This window comes from Plecotus auritus (genome assembly GCF_963455305.1).
Source record: "Plecotus auritus genome assembly, chromosome: 5".
Taxonomy (NCBI): domain Eukaryota; kingdom Metazoa; phylum Chordata; class Mammalia; order Chiroptera; family Vespertilionidae; genus Plecotus; species Plecotus auritus.
In genome coordinates, this window is record NC_137776.1 from 134,081,548 (window position 1) to 134,104,038 (window position 22,491).

General features: G+C 45.6%; 1 protein-coding gene across 2 annotated transcripts in view; it reads left to right on the top strand.

Moving 5' to 3' along the window:
• Positions 1-17,978, top strand: part of GLDC (glycine decarboxylase) — an 89,048-nt gene extending 71,070 nt beyond the window's left edge. The window contains exons 20-25 of one of the 2 annotated variants that reach the window (XM_080669557.1): positions 1,406-1,547; positions 3,861-3,972; positions 12,665-12,760; positions 14,474-14,646; positions 16,000-16,080; positions 17,274-17,978. In XM_080669557.1, the coding sequence (XP_080525683.1) occupies positions 1,406-1,547; positions 3,861-3,972; positions 12,665-12,760; positions 14,474-14,646; positions 16,000-16,080; positions 17,274-17,417 (748 nt within the window). In that variant the 3' untranslated portion in view covers positions 17,418-17,978. Of the gene's footprint in view, positions 1-1,405; positions 1,548-3,860; positions 3,973-12,664; positions 12,761-13,147; positions 13,739-14,473; positions 14,647-15,999; positions 16,081-17,273 lie in introns of those variants that run through there. The other variant, XM_080669558.1, reaches the window with a different exon arrangement.
• The last annotated feature ends 4,513 nt before the right edge of the window (positions 17,979-22,491 follow it).

Sequence of the window (22,491 nt, forward strand, 5' to 3'; positions counted from 1 at the left end):
CAACTGACCTCCCCTGCAGGCCTGGTGTCCCCAACTGCCCTCTCCTGCAGGCCTGGTCACCCCTAACTGCCCTCACCTACTGGCCTGATTGCCCACAATTGCCCTCCCCTGCCGACCACCTTGTGGTGGCCATCTTGTGTCCACATGGGGGCAGGATCTTTGACCACATGCGGGCAGCCATCTTGTGTGTTGGTGTGATGGTCAATCTGCATATTACTTTTATTAGATAGGATAACGTTTGGCCACACTGAGCTTCCATTCATGCACAGACAGGGCACGTTTACTAAGAGTAGTAAAGAGGGAGCTTTGCTGGAGTATTATGGATAGAACTGGAATATTAGCACCTGGAAGTGCTTTTCAGACTTAGACTTCTTTCTCTTTAAAATCAGCTGATGGTTACATTGAAAGTGAATTATCGAACGACAACAACAGCAAAAGAACTAGCAGAAAGTGGCTTTGAATTCTTATTGCATCTGAGATATGTAAGGAAAAAATAAACCTTATTATTAGAAATAATTGGATGAAGTCAAAATAAGATCAAAGGAGTGTCTTGTCGATGTTATATATCTTTTTACACTGTGAAATCAAGTCATCTTATGAAAATGAGGCTAAGCAGCCATGTCCTGAGCTTCAGTCTTCCAAAAATGTGCCAGAGGGGCCAGTCTTCAGGGCTGGTTGGATTCTGCCCCCTCTTTTCTTCTTTCCTTTTTTAAAAAAAAAAAATATTTTTTTTTGATTTTTTACAGAGAGGAAGGGAGAGGGATAGAGAGTTAGAAACATCGATGACAGAGAAACATCGATCAGCTGCCTCCTGCACACCCCCTACTGGGGATGTGCCCGCAACCAAGGTACATGCCTTTGAGCGGAATCAAACCTGGGACCCTTCAGTCTGCAGGCTGAGGCTCTATCCACTGAGCCAAACCGGTTAGGGCTCTGCTTTCCTTTTTGATGGTTATTATTTATTGTAAGTGGAAGAGGCCCAGTGCCTCAGCTGGGGGGAAGGTGGGGTGAATGGTTCACATGCCGGCCTCTGATGTGTAGCCCCATGGACTTCATCCAAGCAGCATCCTTTTATGTCCCTTAGGTGCCTCAGGACAGAGTGTGGGGCTGGGAGGGAGAGGGTATGGGGCTGGGATGTCCGCACATCCGGGTGAGCCTGCCTCAGACAAATCCTCCACCACAGTTCCTGGATGAGCCCCTGGGACACCCGTGGCTGGTGAGCCGTGCTTCCAGTGGAGGAGGAAGGCAGGGACACTTCCTGAACATCTGCCTTAGCGCTGTCAGGTCCCTTCCACACTCAGAGTGCCTCTGTTGGGAACAGAGCTTCCTGAGAGGGCCCAGCGCGTACCTGGCTGGTTGTAGTGGATCTTTTTACATCTTCTGAATTTGTACTTAAAAACTACAGGAAGAAGCATCTTGCCCCTTTCCTACCCAGTCATCCTGTCATTTCGTTAACGTCTGATGAGGATGCCCGGCCCGTGGGTACCGTCAGCGCAGCCCCGTGGGGCTCCAGTTCCATCTTGCCCATTTCATGGGCTTACATTAAGGTGAGGCCTGTGAATGTGTGTTAGGTGGGTGGGGGGGAGGGGTGGGGCGGAAGGGGGGTGATGTGTGGGTGGGGAACTAAGATCGCAGACTTCCTTCTTAGCTTGAAAATGAAAAAAAAAAAAAAACAACCCCACAATCTGAGATGTGATTAGTGAAGATTGCCGATGTCTTTGGGTGGAAGAAACCTTCCTACAGAGATCAGCTAAAATGCATTTCATCTCGTCTTCATTATGCTATTTCCTTTGGGTTCTCACAGCGGGTTTAACGTCAGAGAAAGTAACACACCAGATCTATTTTTCCAGACAGAGTTTAAGTTCTATGAGTCATGTGGCTATTCTGGCCACGTCATCTGGTTTCCTGGAGGATTTGTGTGACCTCTTGCAAGTGAAAAACAGTGCGCATACTGAGTCTTACACTTGGTTGAGGTCCTGGGATAAATTCTAGGAATACATATTACTTCACTTTATATTTCTCGGAAGCCTGGAGGATCAGATGAAAAGTAGCAGACATTTGCTGATGTGGTGGTTTCCCGAAGCTCTTTGCCCTTTACGGCCTGTGGAACTGCACTCTCGGGGGTAATTAGAGTTTGTCAGAAAACAGGCTTCCTTCCTTTGTGTTCCTCCAAAAGAAACCACTAGCGCCAGAGTTTATGCAGCTCTTGTTCAAACTGGCCTGCCCGCCTCCTAGGCTGACAAGACTGTGTATTGGATAGGAGCATTCCTTCAGCTGCTAATTAGAGCAGCCTTCCCGCATTGGCTCCCCTCTTTAAAGGAAGGGTGGCTTCTGGTGAAACAAAACCTCAAACTCAGCTATGCAAATCATGACGGGTGGCTCTCTGGGGCTGGCTGTTCTTCTTGAACAGTGTGGCGTTTATGATTCTTAAGGAAAACTTTCTGGGAAGCTGGAACAACAATTCTGTACCTCAGAGACGAAAACCTTCTTTTTAAAATGACCCTCGAGTTGTTTTGCAATTAGGAGACAACAAAAACCATCATAATAAAGGCCTGCTTCTTTGCAAACAGAATCTAATAATTCCCATCTTCCTTTTGGTCCCAAGGTCCTGTAAACCTCGGTTATTTGCTATGGACCTGTTTGGGTTGGAGATGATTTCCCACAGATAGACAATAAATGCCCCAGGCTGATTTGGCCATGTGCCAGGAACACCAGGCAGAGCCTCAGTGTAAGGGTGAAAAATAAAATAGGGTTTAAGCGATCCCTTGACTTTGGGCCTTGTCTTTATTTCACCTGGACTCTAGAACTACCTTTTCTCTCCCTGTTTCAGTCCATCTTGGACATTCTCCCTAAAGGCCCCAAATTCACTCCTTGCTTCCCTTTGCAATCACCACTGGGTCTCACTAGCCTGCATAGAATTCTTAGGGGATTCTTCAAAAATGCACATGCCTAGGTCCCAGAGAGAATCAAATGCAGCGTATGTAGGGGAGGCCTTGGGCCATCGAGCTGCTCAGTAACTCTGATATACAAGTCAAAAAGCTAGTCGCTGAACCAAGTCCAAGTCCTCCCTAGCAAAAGTTTGAGGCTTGCAAGAGGTAGTCACAATGCACCAGGCTCTACAGTAACAGTTCTGTGACCAGCCTGGCAAAATGTGTCTTCTCCTGACTTTGAACTTTGGTGCCTCTGTTGTTTTATTTGATGCTTTCTCTTGTGCTTTACATTAGTTATGTATTTAATACCTACCAAGCCTCAATCATATGTGATGTATTCTGGGAAGAAAGTACGCAATAAAAATTGTGCAGTCCTGACTTTACGCTCTTTGCTGGTGATGACCTTCACCCCATATAATCACAGAGACTTATGAACCACCAGAAAAAGGTATAATTGAACCCAGCGTTTGTTAAACATAAATGGCCTTGACTGTGGACAGTTGGAAGATAAACAACACAAAATGGATTCAGTGGGGATTTGGGCCAAGATCCCATGGGATTCTTGGCAATCCTCAAGACATCTCAAATTCACAGTAAACAAACAAAAACTCCCCTAAATGAGTATAACCTAAAATAATTCTTTTCCCTTTTTAGATAACACAGTAGTCAGCAGTCAATTTTACCCTGCTGTAGGCTTTGTTACTATAATAAGCAATGTAAAATTACCGTTCAAAGGAGAAAACCAAAAATTGTTTCAGGATTAGAGAGGACTGACATATATGTCCTTGTTAGGGTTTTCCACTCATGTGCAATTTACGGTGATGGTGGGCTGACTTTCTTTGTGGGGGGATTTCTCCGGAGGTGTCTTTGGTTTGTGCCCCTTGGGTTTACCTGTTCCATAGTTGATGGCTCTTTTTCCCTCTGTTACAGATGATGGGAGGCAAGGGCCTTAAACAAGCCACAGAAGTTGCTATCTTGAATGCCAACTACATGGCCAAGAGATTAGAAAAACACTACAGAGTCCTTTTCCGGGGTGCAAGAGGCAAGTATTAACTTTAGTCACTTTGGGTTTTTCTTGGTCAAACCAAGTTTGTCCTAGTAGATCTGGTTTTCTGCAGTTGCTGGAAAACTTGTGCTTGTGAGTGTATACCAGAGAAAAGTGTACAGTTATTGGAAACTAGAGGCCCGATGCACGACGGGGGTGTGTGTCCCTCAGCCCAGCCTGCACCCTCTCCAATCTGGGATCCCTCTCACAATCCAGGACTGCTGGCTCCCAACTGCTCACCTGCCTGCCTTCCTGATTGCCCCTAACTGCTTCTGCCTGCCAGCCTGTTCAGCCCCTAACCACTCCCCTGCCAGCCTGTTTGCCCCTAACTGCCCTCCCCTGCAGGCCTGGTCACCCCTAACTGCCCTCCCTTGCAGGCCTGGTCACCCCTAACTGCCCTCCCCTGCAGGCCTGGTCCCCCTGCAACTGCTATCCCCTGCAGGCCTGGGTCCCCCCCAATTGCCCCCCCCAGTCACCCCCAACTTCCCTCCTCTGCCGGCCTGGTCACCCCTAACTGTCCTCCCCTGCAGGCTTGATCACCCCCAACTGCCCTCCCTTGCAGGCCTGGTCCCTTCCAACTGCCCTCCCCTGCTGGCCTGATCGCCCACAACTGTCCTCCCTTGCAGGCCTGGTCCCTCCCAACTGCCCTCCCCTGCTGGCCATCTTGTGGTGGCCATCTTGTGTCCACATGGGGGCAGGATCTTTGACCACATGGGGGCAGACATCTTGTGTGTTGGTAAGATGGTCAATCTGCATATTACTCTTTTATTAGATAGGCTAGAGGCCTGGTGCATGGGTCAGGGCTGACTGGTTTGCCCTGAAGGGTGTCCCAGATCAGGGTGGGGGTTCCCTTGGGGCGTGAGGTGGCCTGGGCGAGGGGCCTGTGGTGGTTTGCAGGCCGACCACGCCCTCCAGCGACCCAAGCAGAGGCCCTGGTATCTGGGATTTATTTATCTTCTACAATTGAAACTTTGTAGCCTGGAGCGGAGCCAAGCCTCCTGCTTGCTCCGTGGCCGCAGTCATTGTTGTTGGGATTTATGTATCTTCTATAATTGAAACTTTGTAGCCTTGAGTGGAGGCCTGGGCCTGCCAGGGTGTGCGGAGCTTGGCTTCCTCCATTGCCGGGGAAACCCAAGCCTCCTGCTCACTCTGTGGCTGCAGCCATCTTGTTTGGGTTAATTTGCATACTCACTCCTAATTGGCTGGTGGGCGTGGCTTGTGGGCATGGCAGAGTGATGGTTAATTTACATATTGCTCTTTTATTATATAGGATGCTTTTAATTTAGCTAACAGATCAGGGGTATCAGCATTTGCAAGGCTCTGCAATGAAGTTAGTTCAGGCCAACATGAAGCCCACACCACTGAGAGATATATATGTAAATTCCACAAGCTCCTTACCTTACAAAGTGATATGGGAATGCTCCCAAAGAGTGGAGAAATTTGGATTGGGCAGAGGCAGGATGGAATTTTTGGGACAGCCTCTGGGAGGAGCCTGTTGAGATGAACCTGGAAGGAAGTATACAGAGTCCAGGTAAACAGAGATCCAGGAGAAGCCAAGGACAAAGGAGTGGTCCGGGTGGCGTGAGTGTTGGGTGGTTTGAAGGACGAGATAGGAGGAGAAGGATCTGATGAGGATGAAGCTGGAGAGGTAGTATGAAGCCTTGAAAGTCTTGGAAGGCCCCGGACTTGACCTCTGAGCCAGAAAGGTTTTTGAGGAGAGGAATGACAAGATTAAGAGAATGTTGAAATCATTAAGATGGTGGCGTGGAGTTGAGATCATATTATAAACATATTATGCTATTAAAAGTAGAATCAGTGAGTCTTAGTTACTGATAAGTTGAGTGTGAAGATAAATTTTAGGTACGCCTCTTAGGGTTGTAATAGAGGCAATAGTATACGGAGGAACAAAGTCACCTCGGAAGTGATGGGAGGGGATGGAGTCAGGTAGACATGCAGAGGACACAGCCTGTGAGAACAGACTCTTGGAAGTGGGGAGACCCAAGAAAGAGTTTCGAAAAACCAGAGCAAAACCCCTCAAGCAGATGGCTACATTAAGAGGGGCCCTAGCCACTGTGGCTCAGTAGATAGAGCGTCAGCCTGTGGACCAAAGGGTCCTGGGTTCGATTCCAGTCAAGGGCACGTACCTAGGTTGCAGAATCCTCCCTGGCCCGGGCTCTGGTCAGGGCCCATGCAGGAGGCAACCAATTGATGTGTTTCTCTCACATCGATATTTCTCTCTGTCTTTCCCTCTGTCTTCCACTCTCTCTAAATATCAATGGGAAAATATCCTCAGATGAGGATTAAAAAATACCTACATATATTAAACTAACAGAAACAAGTAAATATTCATTGAAAAAAGAAAAAGAGAGGAGTGCAGAAGCCCCCTTACCGTGAGCAGGGACTCCATTCCTGAGGTGGCTTTGAGCACCCCCTGCCCCCATTCTTCACAGCCTCTCTCCCCAGAAACCCTCTGCTTGTCCTTCCTGCTGCTATTCTGGCTTCACCTCCTCCCTGGAGCCTCCCTTTCTGGATGAAGAGAACTACGTCCTCCTCTTGGCTCCCTCAGCACTGAGGATTTCTCTCACTTAGTTTATCCTCTGGCTCTGCCATCGACCCCAAACTCCTGCAGGGTGGGGCCTGCCTGCTGCAGTTCTGGAGCTCCCATAGCTGGTGTCATGCCTGGCATAGCACACACCATCAACAAACAAATGCAGAGTGCAGCACGCAGAGTGCTGGTTGTATCTGATAGGTGTCCTCAAAGGCACCTTTGCCTTTAACAGTTAGAAAGCCTTCAGTCACCTTAGAAAGCAGAGCAAGATGGTGAGGCAGATGCCAGGTGGGAATGGGCCGAGAAGCCGGCTGAGGTTGGGGAGGAGATGTGGGAAGCTCTCATGGTTTGGGGGAGCTTGGAGGTGAAGGGGTGGTAAGAGCTGCTGCATAGGATGTAGTTTTGTTTTGTTCCCATGGGAAAAGCAGTGAAGAGGGGAGAGTGAAGCTTCAGTAGAGAGAATAATAGGGAAACAAAGTCATCCTGGAGGTGATGGGAGGGGATGGTGCCAGGTAGACACACAGTGCGTGGGCTTGGAATTGGAGAAGGAACAGAGGGGACTTGGAGCAGAGACCAGTCAGTAAGCAGAAGCCCAGACTTTGGGCCACAGGAAGGAGGCCACTCTTTGACTTTGGGTTTCTCTGTGCAGGAGAGCGTACAACTACATCTGTGATTTTTCATTTAAAGGTTGGTCTTGCCTTTAAATATGTACCCAAGGGGTGGTTCTAGAGTTTGGAAATAGAAAAGAACTAAATAACCAGAAGCTCGGGTAGAAATGCTCCCCAGAGAGCAGGAAAGAAAGTTGTGGGTCTCTAAACAACATAGTGAAAGGCTTCTGAAGTGGATATTAAAGAAGTTACTGGAGCTACTAATTAATTCAGATACAGTTCTTGTGCTGGAATGCATCCTGCTTATATATTGGCCTTCAGGAATAGCTTTAGTATTTGTTTTTTCTGGTTATATAATAATATATAGGTGCTCAACATGAAAAATTGGGAAAATAAAGAAGTATGAGGAAGAAAATATAAATGATCCATGGTTCAATCTAGCAGACACAACTGTGATTAATATGTTGCTGTATTCCTTCTCAGTTTTAGACAGTTGAGATCATATTATAAGCACAGTTTGTGCCCTGTTTTTGTTTGTTTGTTTTTTAATCCTCATCTGAGGATATTTTCCATTGATTTTTAGAGAGAGTGGAAGAGAGAGGGAAAGACAGAGAGAAATACCGATGTGAGAGAAACACATCAATTGGTTGCCTCCTGCATGAGCCCCAACTAGGGCCTGGACTGGGGAGGAGCCTGCAACCGAGGTACGTGCTTTTGACCGGAATCGAACCCAGGACCTTTCGGTCTGCAGGCTGACACTCTATCCACTGAAACAAACCAGCTAGGGTTTGTGTCCTATTTTTTTTTAAACTTTATTTTATATTGTGACTAGAGGCTCAGTGCACAAAATTCGTGCACTCAGGGGAGTCCCTCAGCCTGGCCTGCACCCTCTAGCAGTTGGGAAGCCCTCGGGGGATGTCCGACTGATGGCTTAGGCACGCTCCTAAGCCGGCAGTCAGACATTCTTAGCGCTGCCGCGGAGGTGGGAGAGGCTCCCTCCACCACCGCTGTGCTTGCCAGCTGTGAGCCCAGTTTCTGGCTGAGTGATGCTACGCCTGTGGGAGCGCACTGACCACTAGGGGGCAGCTCCTGTGTTGAGCGTCTGCCCCCTGGTGGTCAGTGTGTGTTATAGCGACCGGTCATTCTACCGTTCAGTCGATTTGCATATTAGCCTTTTATTATAAAGGATTATTTCCCCATGCCATTACATGTTCTTTGAAAGTGACTGCATCAATTCTATTGTATGGGTGTACCACAATTTCAGCAATTCTATAGGTTTTTCCCTGAGTTGTTTGCATTTCTTAGATTAAAAACAAAGTCTCTGATTATTTCCTTAGGTTAGAGTCGCAGAAGAGAAATTATTAACTCAGAGGCTATGAATTCACTGAAGCTCTTGATACACAGGCCTAGTTGTCCTCCCAGAGACTTCGTACTGAATTTTTTTACAGTTAACAGATGAGAATGACCATGGCACCAGGGCCTACTGAGCACGAAAAAGCAATGCAAACCTAAACCAAAATATCTTTGCCAACTTGATGAATAAAACGCCATATGTTTGCTATAATTTATCAATATTTGTTTTCTATTTTCAAATTTTTCATATTGACATTTTCTCTTATGATTAACTTTATTTGACAACTTCATTGAGATAGAATTCACGTACCACACCACTTGCCCACTTAAATGTACAACTCGGTGATGGTTAGTAAGTGCGCAGAGTACTGTGATGCCTGGTTTAGTTGTTTAAAGCAGGAATGCTTGTTGCTTGGACTGTGGGGGATGGGCGGCTCTCCAGGAGAGAGGAGAGCGAGCAAGCATTTCTCAGGTGCCCACCATGTGCTTAGCAGTTCAGTGACTTCTTTGGTCCCAGCCCTAGGGGATTTGCAGCATAAAAAGACAGATACATTTTCCGTTTGTTTTGACATTTTACCCCAGAATTAAATAATGAATCCTATTTATCATCCCAAGCAGAAAAGGACTGATGAATACAGACTGTATTACCCAATCCCAAAGTTCATGAAACCAAAAATTGTCTCATGTTTGGTCTGGTAAACACATTCATTATACAATTTGAGCCTTTGTATTTTAAGGCCTAGAAAAGAATTATCAGTTTACCTCCCAAGGGCCCAAAATAGAAATGTTTTTAAACATATTGTATTCCAAAATGTCTAATGGCAATATTCGAAGACCATTATCCATTTTATTCCTATTTAATAGCTCTAAAAAGACTTCAGAATTACCCCTGACTATGAGACAACAATTTTAATGAACTCCAGGCTTCCCTTTATGAACCATTTCTTTGAGAGATTTGAAAATACCAGCTTAACGATTGAGGGTTATAGTTTTGCAAAGCAAAGAAGTGGCAGGCAAGAATTGGGATGGAGAACAGCAGTAGTATTTATTCTGTTAGGATATGGAAAGAAAGGAATTACCTCAGGTAAAACGATACCTTTTTAAAGGAGAAATTTAAAAAATTCACGAATGTCTACTCTTGTGGGAGGCTAAGTTCACTTTTTAATCTAAATGGTGTTCCTGTCAGTGGAGTAGACAACTTTGTTCATATCCCATTGTTTTAAAGTCTTAAATGCCTGTCCTGTTTTGTCCTTGGACAAACCTAGTGCTGCTCGGAAATTCTTGCCCCCGAATAGGTTTCCCTGTGGCCTTTATGGGCGGACATGGGCCTCGGGAGCTGGGCCCACCCTGGCTGGGGAGTAACACCTCCTGAGGCTCAGTGATGAGAGAGAATCATGGATTGGCTGCCTCCTGCACAGCCCCCACTGGGGATCAAAGCCCGCAACCCAGGCATGTGCTCTGACCTAGAATCAAACCGTGACCTCCTGGTTCATAGGTCGACCACTGAGCAACACTGACCAAGCTCAAGAGGGGTTTTGAAAAGTCCTTTTTTTCTGCAGCACGGTCTATAGCCTTGGAAGATAATTAACTTCTGGGTGTTGGGAAGGGACATGTTCCAAGCCTGGAGCCAAATCATTTTTATTTGCTTCTCCATCATCCCACCCCCTCCTTCCCTTGCTCCTTTGACTTGCTGTCTGGTCAGACTCTCAGTTATAGTCATCATGGTCAGGCCCAGCGGAAACACCTACTCAGTGAAAATGAAAACTTGTGCTGATCAGTTTATACAATTTCTACTTCAGATTGCCCTGACTCACCCTATACCATAGAAGGTTTGTATATCTTTCCTTCTTAAAAACTGCAAACAAAGATGAACATCTTGGGATCTGGCCTCCAAAAGCCACCAAGTTTAAATTTCACCCTTTGCAGGGCTCAGTAGAGGGAGAGAGAGAGAAAGATGCTGAAATTCCACTACAGTTTCCATCTGAATGCATTAGACGATGGATGTAGAAAATAACATCTGAACCTCATTTTGAAAATGGAGCTCTTCCCAAACCACTAGGCTGTGGTGGGGGCCTCTGCAGATGAAGCCTTGGTGTTAGCAGCGCTGGGCTGGGCTGGGCTGGGCTTGATGGGGCCTTCAGCTATTACTGAACCTCTGGAAGATTCTGCTCCCTGCCCACCAGCAAGAGCAACTCCTCTCCACCCTCAGGTGTCCCTCTCCTCCTCCTCCACTGCCGCTGAGTGTCCTTCAGAGCAGCGGTCGCCAACTGGTGGTCCCCGGACCACTGGTGGTCCGTGAGGTCCGAAAGGTTGGCGACCGCTGCTTCAGAGCATTAGTCTCCTTCCTTAAGTCATTGTCACAATGCTGGTTGGCTGCCAGAGGCTCAGAGAAGAAAGGTCAAGGCCTGGGCTCCACAAATGGAGTAGCGTAATAGGGCATTAGGATTCTTGGAATTAACAGTTGACGAGGACTTTAATCTCATGACTTCCCTCCTGGTCATTTCAACTGGCACTTTCCGCCCCCCACACCTATGAATACAACTTTCTACGTTGGAATCACACTCCTCACAAATGTAATTGCCATCGTTGTTAGAAAGCATGTGTTAAAAGTAAGTATGCAGTAACTGTATATTCAAAGCCTCAGGATCTCATACTTTTATTTCAAACAAAACCAATTTATTCATATGTGTTAACTACATAAAAAGCAGAGCCCTTCACAGACTATATTCAGGGGCTGCTAATGCCTGGAGCTATTCTCTAGGCTGAGGACTTGTCTGCTCCAAGGACCTGTAAGTAATTCATTGTTTGCTGAAAATCAGCAAAGCAGGTTAAGAGAGAAATTCATCAGTTGCGTGGGCATGGAATTTGGGGAGCTCCCAGGAATGTTGTTCTATTTATGAAAATGCTGACTTGACTTTGGTGGTTTTTGATGATGGATGGGTGGTCAGCAGCTCATGCTGGGGAGACGGCAGCCTGGGCATAGAGAGGCAATCTGTCTACACCACTAGAACAAAGTGAACAGACCCCTCAGAGATTTTGGACTTATCAACTCCTTGCCACTTGCAGTGTGTTCTTTGACAACTCTTATTTCTAATTCTCAGTCTGAAACTGAAACTTCAAAAGCCCCTTTGAAGAACCACATAAAATTCTGTGTCTTATGGATATATATATATGTGTGTGTGTGTGTGTGTGTGTGTGTGTGTGTGTGTATGTGTGTGTGTGTGTATATATATGTATATGTATATATAAATACATATATGTGCATATATATAGTATATTTGCACACAGACAGAAAAAACAGTTATTGGATGTTGGGGGGAAAGTTGCTGAAAAGGGTGTCAATGGATCTGTAGCTTTAGAAATATTTTGTATATAGGATCAGGCCTGTGAAGACTGTTGCAACTAGATTTTAGGTTAGAAGTAATCTCATCCCCAGAATGAGATTGAATGTTTCAGCGGAGCCTTAGCACCAAAGTCCCACCTCCCATTAGCTTCTTGGCTCAAGGGTGTGTTATGCACTAGGATCGGATACATTGGCCTGGCGTGTTAAACATTTTTATTTGCAGTAAGAACAGAGGAAGTCTTTGTAAGGTTTAATCAGAGATGTAAGACTTAACCCGACCGAAACCAATAAGTTGACCAAGACAAGCAGGTTAAAGCGAAAAATCGCGTTTATTGAAAGCTCTCGGGTGAGGTCCCGCGGTCCGAGAGCACAGGCCGGGGGAGTCACACTTATTCACCGGTGGGCTTCACCAGTGGGCTTAGAGAAAATGAATTCAAATTCTAAGCAAGGTTACAAGCAGAACTTCCCTTTTTATTAAAGAGCCAGCCCTATGTGCACTTAGTGGTTATCTCGCTGCTGGCCTTGAAAACAACACAGTTCTATCCAATTAAAAAATGCACCTGGCATGGCATTGAAATTATGGGCATATCTAGTCTCTGGCCTACAAGGTCAGACAGCTTAAGTTTATTTTCCTCATTATTCAAGCAGGCTAGAAAGCAAAGTTTGTAAAGTTCCTGCTTTCCCAGCCCCAGACCTTACAGTCTTTGTTTCCACCTATAAACTTACCAAGTACCCATGCATTTCAATATACATTAAAAGGATGATTTATTTGCCCATTTGCTTGTGTAAAACAACAAACTGATGCTAATCTCAAGATGAAACAATTTTTCCTAACAGGTTATGTGGCTCATGAATTTATTTTGGATACAAGACCTTTCAAAAAGTCTGCAAATATTGAGGCTGTGGATGTGGCCAAGAGACTTCAGGATTATGGTGAGTGGCCTCCTGGGAGCAACCCCTGGTAGAGGGTGGGAGTGGGGGGGAGGGGGGAACTGGGGCTTTTGACATTCACACAGTTGCTGGAGCTGGCTGTGGACCACTTCCTGGAGGCACAAACCGAATGTGCAGTCACTACAGGAAACTAATCCATAGGCTAAGTGGGGAGCCCAGGGTTCTAGGCAACCTTTAAAGTGAAAGAGAAAAAAACTGTCCCTTATGACTGCATTTGTACTGCCCTTTGAAAGATAAGTCATGCATCTTGACTCCACGCAGCCAAGAAGCCTTATAGTTAACAAAATTAAAAATCCCAAAGAAAATGATTGTTGTTCTCTACCCATGTTTCTGGTAAATTCTTATTTCTTTCCCACTCCTGGTAAACAGAGAGGTCCATGAAGAGGCAAGGTGGTATATGGGGAAAGAAGCAGAGCAAGTTACCTGTAGAAGTGTTAGAGATGAGTGGCATTTTATATTCATATTTACAACCATTTCAGGCATGACACAGCTGTTTCCGCTGCTTCTAGAGATGAGGAATAGGCATATGTTTCCACAGTGGTGACAGATTTTCTTTGAAGGATTTTAAGAGACGCAGGCCCTTTGTATATTAGTGGATGTTTGCTCAGCACAGCCCTTATTAAAATACATTTTCTTAGTGACATTATTAATAATATCAAAGACCCTTCAATTTACAGAAAGGCTAAATTGGAGAGAACTTTGCCTTTCAGTGGATGTGGAGTCCCATCTGAATTTTGATAATTTTTTTTAAAATATATTTTATTGATTTTTTACAGAGAGGAAGGGAGAGGGATAGAGAGTTAGAAACATCGATGAGAGAGAAACATCGATCAGCTGCCTCCTGCACACCCCCTACTAGGGACGTGCCGGCAACCAAGGTACATGCCCTTGACCGGAATCGAACCAGGGACCTTTCAGTCCACAGGCTGACGCTCTATCCACTGAGCCAAACCGGTTTCGGCTGAATTTTGATAATTTTGAATGACTTCTTTTAATAAGTAAAATGAAAACTTTAATAATTTAGTAGGTTTACTACTGCATCTTAATGGGAGTCCCGTGTGTGTGTGTGTGTGTGTGTGTGTGTGTGTGTGTGTGTGTGTGTGACTCATTCTCTCTCAAATGAATGATCTTATTATACAAAGTTATACTGATAATAAATGGGAAAGCCAGAGAGTGGTTTCATTAATGAAATTAGCAATTGCCTCATCAAAATCTCCTCTTGACTCTTCCAATAACCTGAATCAGACTCCTGGCATCTCATGTCTGACTGCAGCAGCATTTGGAGGGAGAGAGAGAAGGGGCCAGGAGGGAGGTGGTAATTGAAGTTACCATCTAGTACTCCCAATCTTTCAAGTCCCTTACTATCTCCCAGCCTTGATAATATTCTCCCTCCCTCCCTCCCTCCCTCCCTCCCTTCCTCCCTCCCTCCCTCCCTCCCTCCCTCTCTCCCTCTCCCTTCCTCCCTCCCTCTTCCTCCCTCCCTCCCTGCCTCCTTCCCACCCTTCTTCCTTCCTTCCTTCTTTCCTTCCTTTCTTTTTTTTGTTAATCCTCTCCCAAGGATATTTTTTTCATTGATTTTTAGAGAGAGTGGAAGGGAGGGGGAGAGACAGAGAGAGAGAAACATTGATGTGAGAGTGTCTCTTCCAAATTGGGAAGGTCAAAATTAATGTCACATGTTCCCCGGTTCCCTTGCAGGATTTCATGCCCCTACCATGTCCTGGCCGGTGGCAGGGACTCTCATGATCGAGCCCACTGAGTCGGAAGACAAGGCAGAGCTGGATAGGTTCTGTGATGCCATGATAAACATTCGGCAGGAAATTGCCGACATTGAGGAGGGCCGCATCGACCCCCAGGTCAATCCACTGAAGGTCTGTAGTCACTGACTTTATTCAAAATGTCCCATAGAGGATAAAATGGTTGGGCCAGTGTGTCAGCAAGCCCGGAACTCCCTCATCAGAAGATGATATTCTTGCCTAAGAATCAAGGCCATTCTTCTGAGATGATGCATTCATTACTTGGAAGTTTAAGTCTTGAACATGGCAGTTACTCAAGTGTAATGTAGGTATTTTCTATGTCTTAACGTTGTTCATGTCATTGTTTTGGGGGTTGTGGCAGCTTCACACCACATGCACCCAACTGGTTGCCAAAGAGGGAGCAGAGGCCTAAGGGCTCCATTTAGTTGAGGAAGTCTTATTCTGTGTCTCTGTTTGGTGCACTCCAGTGAGATTATTTACCTCATAAGCTCAGGGTAAAGGTAAGTTCTTACATTAAAGATAAGCAGTTACCTCTTAGAACAACTGGATTGTTCCTTGGCCTGAATGTTTTATAATGTTTGTGGCTTATGTTGGAGAACAATTTGTTAGGCATTATCCTTCCTCTTCCAAAATATGTTCATTTCATATCTAGTGAGAGCCCTAAGTTTCTCATTAGGTCCAGATATTATTAAGCCGGGGTAGCATGAATTGAGAACACCATGAAGGCTGTGATTGTGTTGTTATGGCTCCAAGCCGGACAACACGTCTGAGATGCTGAGCAAGTTTCAAAACTGCCCAGCAGAAGGTGGAGTGCAGGGACCAATGGGTGGCAGGAGAAGGCAGGTACCTTACTCAGTGTGAGTTTGACAGGGTAACAAAGGAAGACAATATGATCATTTGTACTATTTCCGCCCCCCCACCCCACCCCGCCCCCGATACTGCTGATTCTTTTGGGATTTAGACTGGTTTTAAAATGGAAATAGATGTCTAAAGGACATAATACTGAGTTACAAAAGCAAGTGGAGAATAATACTCATAGGATGATAAATTATTAAAAACTATGCTATATGCTCTTTATTAATATATGCAGTAATAGTATAAAAACATGATAGGACTGGTGAACACCAAATTCAAGATATGGTCATCCCTGGGGAAGAGGGCAAACAATGAGGCGGAGAGGGGAAATCCAGGCAGCTTCAACTGCCTCCGGTGTTTTTTATTTTAAAAGGTTAAGCAAATATGACAAAATGTGGATTGATGTTGGTTAGTAGATGTGCTTATTATATTACCATAACTTTCTGATATTTGAAATATTTCACAATAAAAAATTTCCTACCAAGATTTCCTTCCCCCCAAAATGAAACAAAACAGCAGCCTCCTCTGTCAACGGGCTCCCGTTAGAAGCTCCCTGACGGGGGAGAAGGCAGTGTTCTGCTCTGATCCCTCTCCCATCCATGTCTGTCCCAGATGTCTCCACACTCCCTGACCTGCGTCACATCCTCGCACTGGGATCGGCCGTATTCCAGAGAGGTGGCAGCCTTCCCACTCGTAAGTTCTCCTCGGAAGCTGACTGTGCCAGCGGTGAGAGTGCCCACGTGCCTGCGAGGGGCCATCGCCTACTCTGAGGGGCTCCCACTCTTAGTCTCATAGTAACTATCTGTGGGACACATTGTGAAATGTGAGCCCCGACAAGGGAAGTCCATAGAGTGTAGACGTCTCTGAAGTCAGAGTCTGAGAATCTGCAGGGCACACAGTGGAGGAAGTCCCAATAGGAGACCTTGTCAAGTAGATGTTTTCTCCCACCATCCAACAGTGAGATGGCCCCAAATGCAATTATTTCTTTTTCTTTTTAATGTATTATGTCACATTTTTAAAAAAATATATATTTTTTTATTGATTTCAGAGAGGAAGGAAGAGGGAGAGAGAGATAGAAACATCAGTGATGAGAGAGAATCATTGATCAGCTGCCTCCTGCAAGACCCCCACTGGGGATCGAGCCCACAGGCGGACGCTCTATCCACTGAGCCAAACCAGCTAGGGCTATTTCTTTTCCTTTTTATTTTAAAAAATATATATTTTATTGATTTTTTACAGAGAGGAAGGGAGAGGGACAGAGAGTTAGAAACATCGATGAGAGAGAGAAACATCGATCAGCTGCCTCGTGCACACCTGCTACTGGGGATGTGCCTGCAACCAAGGTACATGCCCTTGACCGGAATAGAACCTGGGACCCTTCAGTCTGCAGGCTGATGCTCTATCTACTGAGCCGAACCAGTTAGGGCTATTTCTTTTTCTTTTATGGTTCTTACATGAATGAGAAGATGCTGCGTAGTTTGTTTGATGGGATAAGAACATTTTATCTCCTTATACTTTTTTTTGTTTTGTTAATCCTCACCCAAGGATATTTTTCCATTGATTTTTAGAGAGAGTGGAAGGGAGGGGGAGAGACAGAGATCTATGTAGAGAGACACATCAATTGGTTGCCTCCTGTACGTGCCTCGACAAAGGGATTCAACCTGCAACCAAGTACATGCCCTTGACCGGAATTGAACATGGGACCTTTCAGTCTGCAGGCCGACACTCTATCCACTGAGCTAAACCAGCTAGGGCTAGTTTTTTATACTTTTTGAGTACTTGTTGGGCTAGTGGTATACTAGGCTGTGGGAGTATCATTGTAATATCCTCTCACAAGATAAACCTCTCAGAATATGGCAGAATATCTTCATCCTTTGTTCTTACAGCCCTTTGTGAAACCAGAGAACAAATTCTGGCCGACCATTGCCCGGATTGATGACATCTATGGAGATCAGCACCTGGTCTGTACCTGCCCGCCCATGGCAGTTTATGAGTCTCCATTTTCTGAACAGAAGAGGGCCTCTTCGTAGTCTCTCCCTGAGTCCAAGTGACTGACTTGATGCCTCTCTCTGGAGCGTTTGATAAGCAAGAAATATTTCATCCACTACCCCAGACTCAAGCAGGGGTTTTATATACTGTGTATATTTTTGTAATCTCTGTCAAGGTAAATGTAAATACAATCAGTGTAGTGAGTGGGAGCTCACTGTTGGAAGACTGATTTGCTTCCATGCCTCTGCCTCCACATGTAGCAGTTGATGTTCAAATTGCCTTGATTGGTGGCCATTGTTAGTTTTTTGCATAGAAGATTTGGGGTGTGCTGGGAACGTAAACTTTCAATGTAGCGAGTTCACAGACATTGTAGAGGCTATACTGATAGACATATTTTTGTTCCAAATAAGTCCTTATGGACTGTGCCAACTGTGGAAAATCCCAGGGCAAATGTTTACATTTTGTATACACTGCAGAAATCTTCCTTCCAACTAATTTGCCTAATCAATAATAGCATTTGAGTGTTTTCTCTTTTTTCATGTGTTTTTTTTTATCTGCAATTATTAGTGTTCTAATAAAAGCATTTCAATTTGAAGAATGCCTTCTTGATCCAGTTTTCATTCTTTCGTCCATGTCCAGGTTCAGAGGGATTTGAAGGGTAAAGAGAATACCTAATCCCCTAGCCATTGTTCCATTACCAGCTTTGTCTTTGGCTAAAGAAACAGTGTGTATGCCTTAGTTAGCACTTTGGCCCTTTTTGTTAGAATCGTGTTAGGTTGCGTGTAACTGAAACCCAACTACAGAAGTTTAATCAGATAGTAGTTTATTTTTTCTTGTTTAACAGTAAGTCCAGAGGTAATAAGCCAAGGCCTAATGCTCCTTCAGTCTTTCTGTTCTGCCTTACTTTGTGTATAGTCTTCATCCTCATAGTCCTGGATGGCTGCCGCATATCCAGGCATCACATGCCATTCTAGATAGGAAAAGGGGGAGAAAATGAGAGACAAAAGGCAGATGCCATCCAAGTTGGCTTCTTCTGAAATGCTTTCCAAGAGGTTTCACCCAGTAACTTCTGCTTACTTTTAACTGGTTCAAACTGCTACTCCTAGCTGCAAGGGGGATGGGGAGGACTTTTAGCTGGGCATGTTACTGCCCCGAAGAAAATCAGGAGTTTCTTAATTGAAGAAAAGGGGAAGAATGGGTTTCAGGTAGGCAAGTAGCATGCCTGCCACAAATGTTTCTCCTAGAAATAGCAAACACTGCAGATGGTCTTCCCTGATAGTTATTAAGCATGTATGCTAGCCCTGGCTACTTGGTTCCTAGTGTGGCAGCTGTTATGAATAGTGATCTGGACAAAGATCCGAGTGCTCTATTGAATGCTCTACAAGTGGTCCACTTACTCTCACACTTAAAAAAAAAAAAAAGTTTGTAAAACAATTTATTTCAGCCTAACTAAGCAGTAGAGAAGTGATGGGACCCATGGCTCCTTTTTAGCATACGTTTTTATTTGTTGGTTGCTTTTAGAGAGAAGGGAGAGAGAGAAACATGGACTTCTTGTTCCACTTATTTACGCATTCATTGGTTGATTCTTGTATGTGCCCTGACCTTGGATTGAACCCACGACCTTGGTGTATTAGGACAGCACTCCAACCAACCGAGCTACCTGGCCGGGGCTAACAAAATAATTAAATGATTACTGTCTATGGAGTACTTCTAGGAGTCCGGTACTATGCTGAGTGTTTAAAACATATTATCTCATTGGAACCTCAAACATTCCACTTTTACACATGAGGGGAGTGGTATGGAGAGATGCGTAAGGTCACACAGCTGGGGAGAGGGAGAGCCAGAACTTGAACCCAGGCTGAACAGCTCCAGTGCCCACCGAGGAAAGCAGGCTACCCCACTGCCAACCTGAGACTGCCCTTCCTGTACTGAAAACCAGGCTCTCCGCACAGGCTGTCCAGGGCTGGGTGGCCCCTCCGAGGAAGGACAAGCAAAAGAGATTGTGGAGGTGAACAGCAGTTTCCTAATTTCTTCGCCAGGCTGCAAAGTGTTAGTGGTTGAATGAAAAAGTTGCTTCCCCAACAGCTCAGACATTGCTTGCCCCAAAATATATCAGAGGCAAACGCAGGTGGCTAAGAGTCAAGGTGAACTATTTTTTTTTTGTTGTTAATCCTCACCTGAGGATATTTTTCCATTGATTTTGAGAGAAAGTGGAAGGGAAAGGGAAAGAGAGAAACATTGCTGTGAGAGAAACACATCAATTGGTTGCCTCTTGCATGAGCCCTGACCATGGCCCGGGCTGGGTAGGAGTCTGCAACCAAGGTATGTGCCCTTGACCAGAATTGAACCCGGGACCCTTTGGTTCGCAGGCTGACGCTCTATCCATTGAGCCAAACCAGCTAGGGCTCAAGGTGAACTATTTGTCCTTCACTATTAGGTCACTCATGTGTTTACCTGACACTCAAAATCCCCATGTTGCCCCCTGGGTCTTCCCTATGTGATATGCTCCTCCTGGACCACTTCTGGCCACCTTTGCTGGTTCCTGTTTGTTCATCTTTCAGCGTCTCTCAAAAAGGTCTTCCATGCACCTCCGTGAAATGGGCCCTGCTATTTTCTCTTGGCACTCAGTTTGTTTTCCTGTACTTTTAGCACAACTAGTAATTATTCTGTTTCCCTGGCTTCTGTCTGCCTCATTAGACCAAGTTCCCTGAGAGCAGGGACCATATCTCATACATCAGTGGATCCCCGATGCTACCTGCAGTGTGTGTTCAACAAACACAAAGAAATATGAATTGAATGAATACAGGGATGCTGTCACCAAGACCAGTATTCCCAGTGCCTTCTGTGAATCCTGTTCAAGCAAAGTACAAAATGCTGGGCCCTCAAACAGTGTCTCTGGACAATGTAGGATGCTCCTCCCCCCCACCTTTTTAAATTGTGATAAAATATGCATAACATTTGCCATTGTATTACCCTTTTTTTCTGCTGCTTAGTGGCATCTAGGACCTTAACAATATGCAGGATGTGCGTTTGAGCAGTTTGGAAGATGAGGGGTTTGAGGTAGACACACACTCCTCCTCTGCCTCCGTCACCCCCTCTGCCTCTTCACACCCTGGGAGAGGCCACAGGGCACTCTCAGAACAATCCTTGGCAGAAGGCACGGGCCCCGTCCAAAACCCCGTGAAAGCTCGTCTAGACACTTATAGGGGCCGTGTTTTCCAATGACACCAGTGCCTTTCATCCAAATAAGGGATTAAGTGGTGTTGGATGCAAGAAGCCCTCTGGGACATGTAGTTTAGAAGCTGAGATACTAGTGCTTTTAGCGGTTTCCAGGGCTCCCGGACAGACGTGGTGGCTCAGACATGGACAGGCTCAGAGATGTTTCCAAGGGCAGTGATTTTTCAAACCCTCGTGTGTCTAGATCACCGGGAGGGCTTGTTGATGCAGAACGCTGGGCTGGGCCCAGGCACTAAGTCTGACTCAGTAGGTCTGGGGCAGGGCCAGTTTCCATTTCTAACAAGTTCCAGGTATTGCCTCTCAGCTTCCTTTGTTCACATTTCAAGAAAATTTCCAGAACTTTAAGCCTTTAAAGGACGATGAGGACGGGAAAGATGCTGAACTTAGTCACCCTTATATTCTTTTAATATATTTTTTATTGATTTCAGAGAGGAAGAGAGAGAGAGAGAGAGAGAGAGAGAGAGAGAGAGAGAGAGAGAAACATCAATGATGAGAATCATTGATTGGCTGCCTCCTGCATGCCCCACAGTGGGGACCGAGCCCACAATCCAGGCATGTGCCCTTGACCAGAATCAAACCCGGGACCTTTCAGTCCGCAGGCTGACGCTCTATCCACTGAGCCAAACCAGACAGGGCCACCCTTGTGTTTTTTTTTTTATGCAAATCTTATTATTTTGAAAGGAAATCCCTCTTTGCTGGCTTTGGCCAAGGCTCCTAGGGCTGGAGGAGACTGCGCGAGCCGGTGCCACTGCGCTTCAGCCTCGCTCTCTGATCTGCTACCCTCACTCCTGCCAGCACCGAATCGAGGAAGCCTTTTATTTATTTATTTATTTAGATCAAAATGTCAGTTTTGGGGAATAAAGCTGATTGGGACTGGTTTTTTTTAAGATCTCTAGCCAGAGGGCTTGCTCTCCATTTTGCCCTAGGTGCTTCACAGTCTAAGCCTGGGACTCCCACCCCAGGGAGTCTGAGTCTGTGACGGATACACTGGCCCAGGATTGCTGCCCCTGCCAACCCCAGGTTTCCCCGGTGCTGGTGCAGTAACATGGATGAATGGAAGCCATCAGCCACCTTCTTTATGGAGAGCAGAAAGAGGCAGGCCTGTGACATTAGCTGAAGCCCTTCCACAAAGAAAATAGGAATCCAGGAAGCAGGAATTGGTGCCCAGTATGGAGCACACTAGTCTTGTAAATCTGGTTATTTTCTTGCTGGAGGGAGTGCAGGGTAGCAATGAGAATACTCGCTGTGTTATCAGACTGCTTTTGGTCATATCCCGGCTCCCCTATATCCTAACTGTCTGATCTTGGAGAAGATAATTAACATCTCTGAGCCAAGACTCCTTATCTGTGAAATGATACCACCTACAACTCCCAGGTGAGTATTCAATATATTGTTCTGAGCAGTGCCTGGCACAAAGTGAGTAAATGTTAGCTCTTACTGTTCTCACCTTCACTTAGGCCCTTATGTCCTATACTGCACCCCCCTACACTCCTTGCCCCAGGGCAGGAGCCCGACCAGATCTGATGTACCTCGCATTCAGACCATCTTCTTCCTTTGTTTTCCATTCCTAATGGTCCTTTTCCTCTGCATTGCCAGACGAAGTGAAAGGAACATGGGCTGTGACTTCACACAGATATGGATGAGATTCTCAGGTAGGCCCGTTGTACTGAGACAATAGACAAAATTCTCTTATCCTTTCTGCACTTCAGTTTCTTAAGGTATAAAATAGCAACAATAAAAGGACTTACCTCAATCAGGCTTGTGATAAGGATTAAATGACATGATAACATAGAGTACTTAGCATGGTGTCTGGCACCAGAAATCACGACCTTATTCAGCAAAAACTGACTGAGCCACTATGTACCTACCAGGCACCAG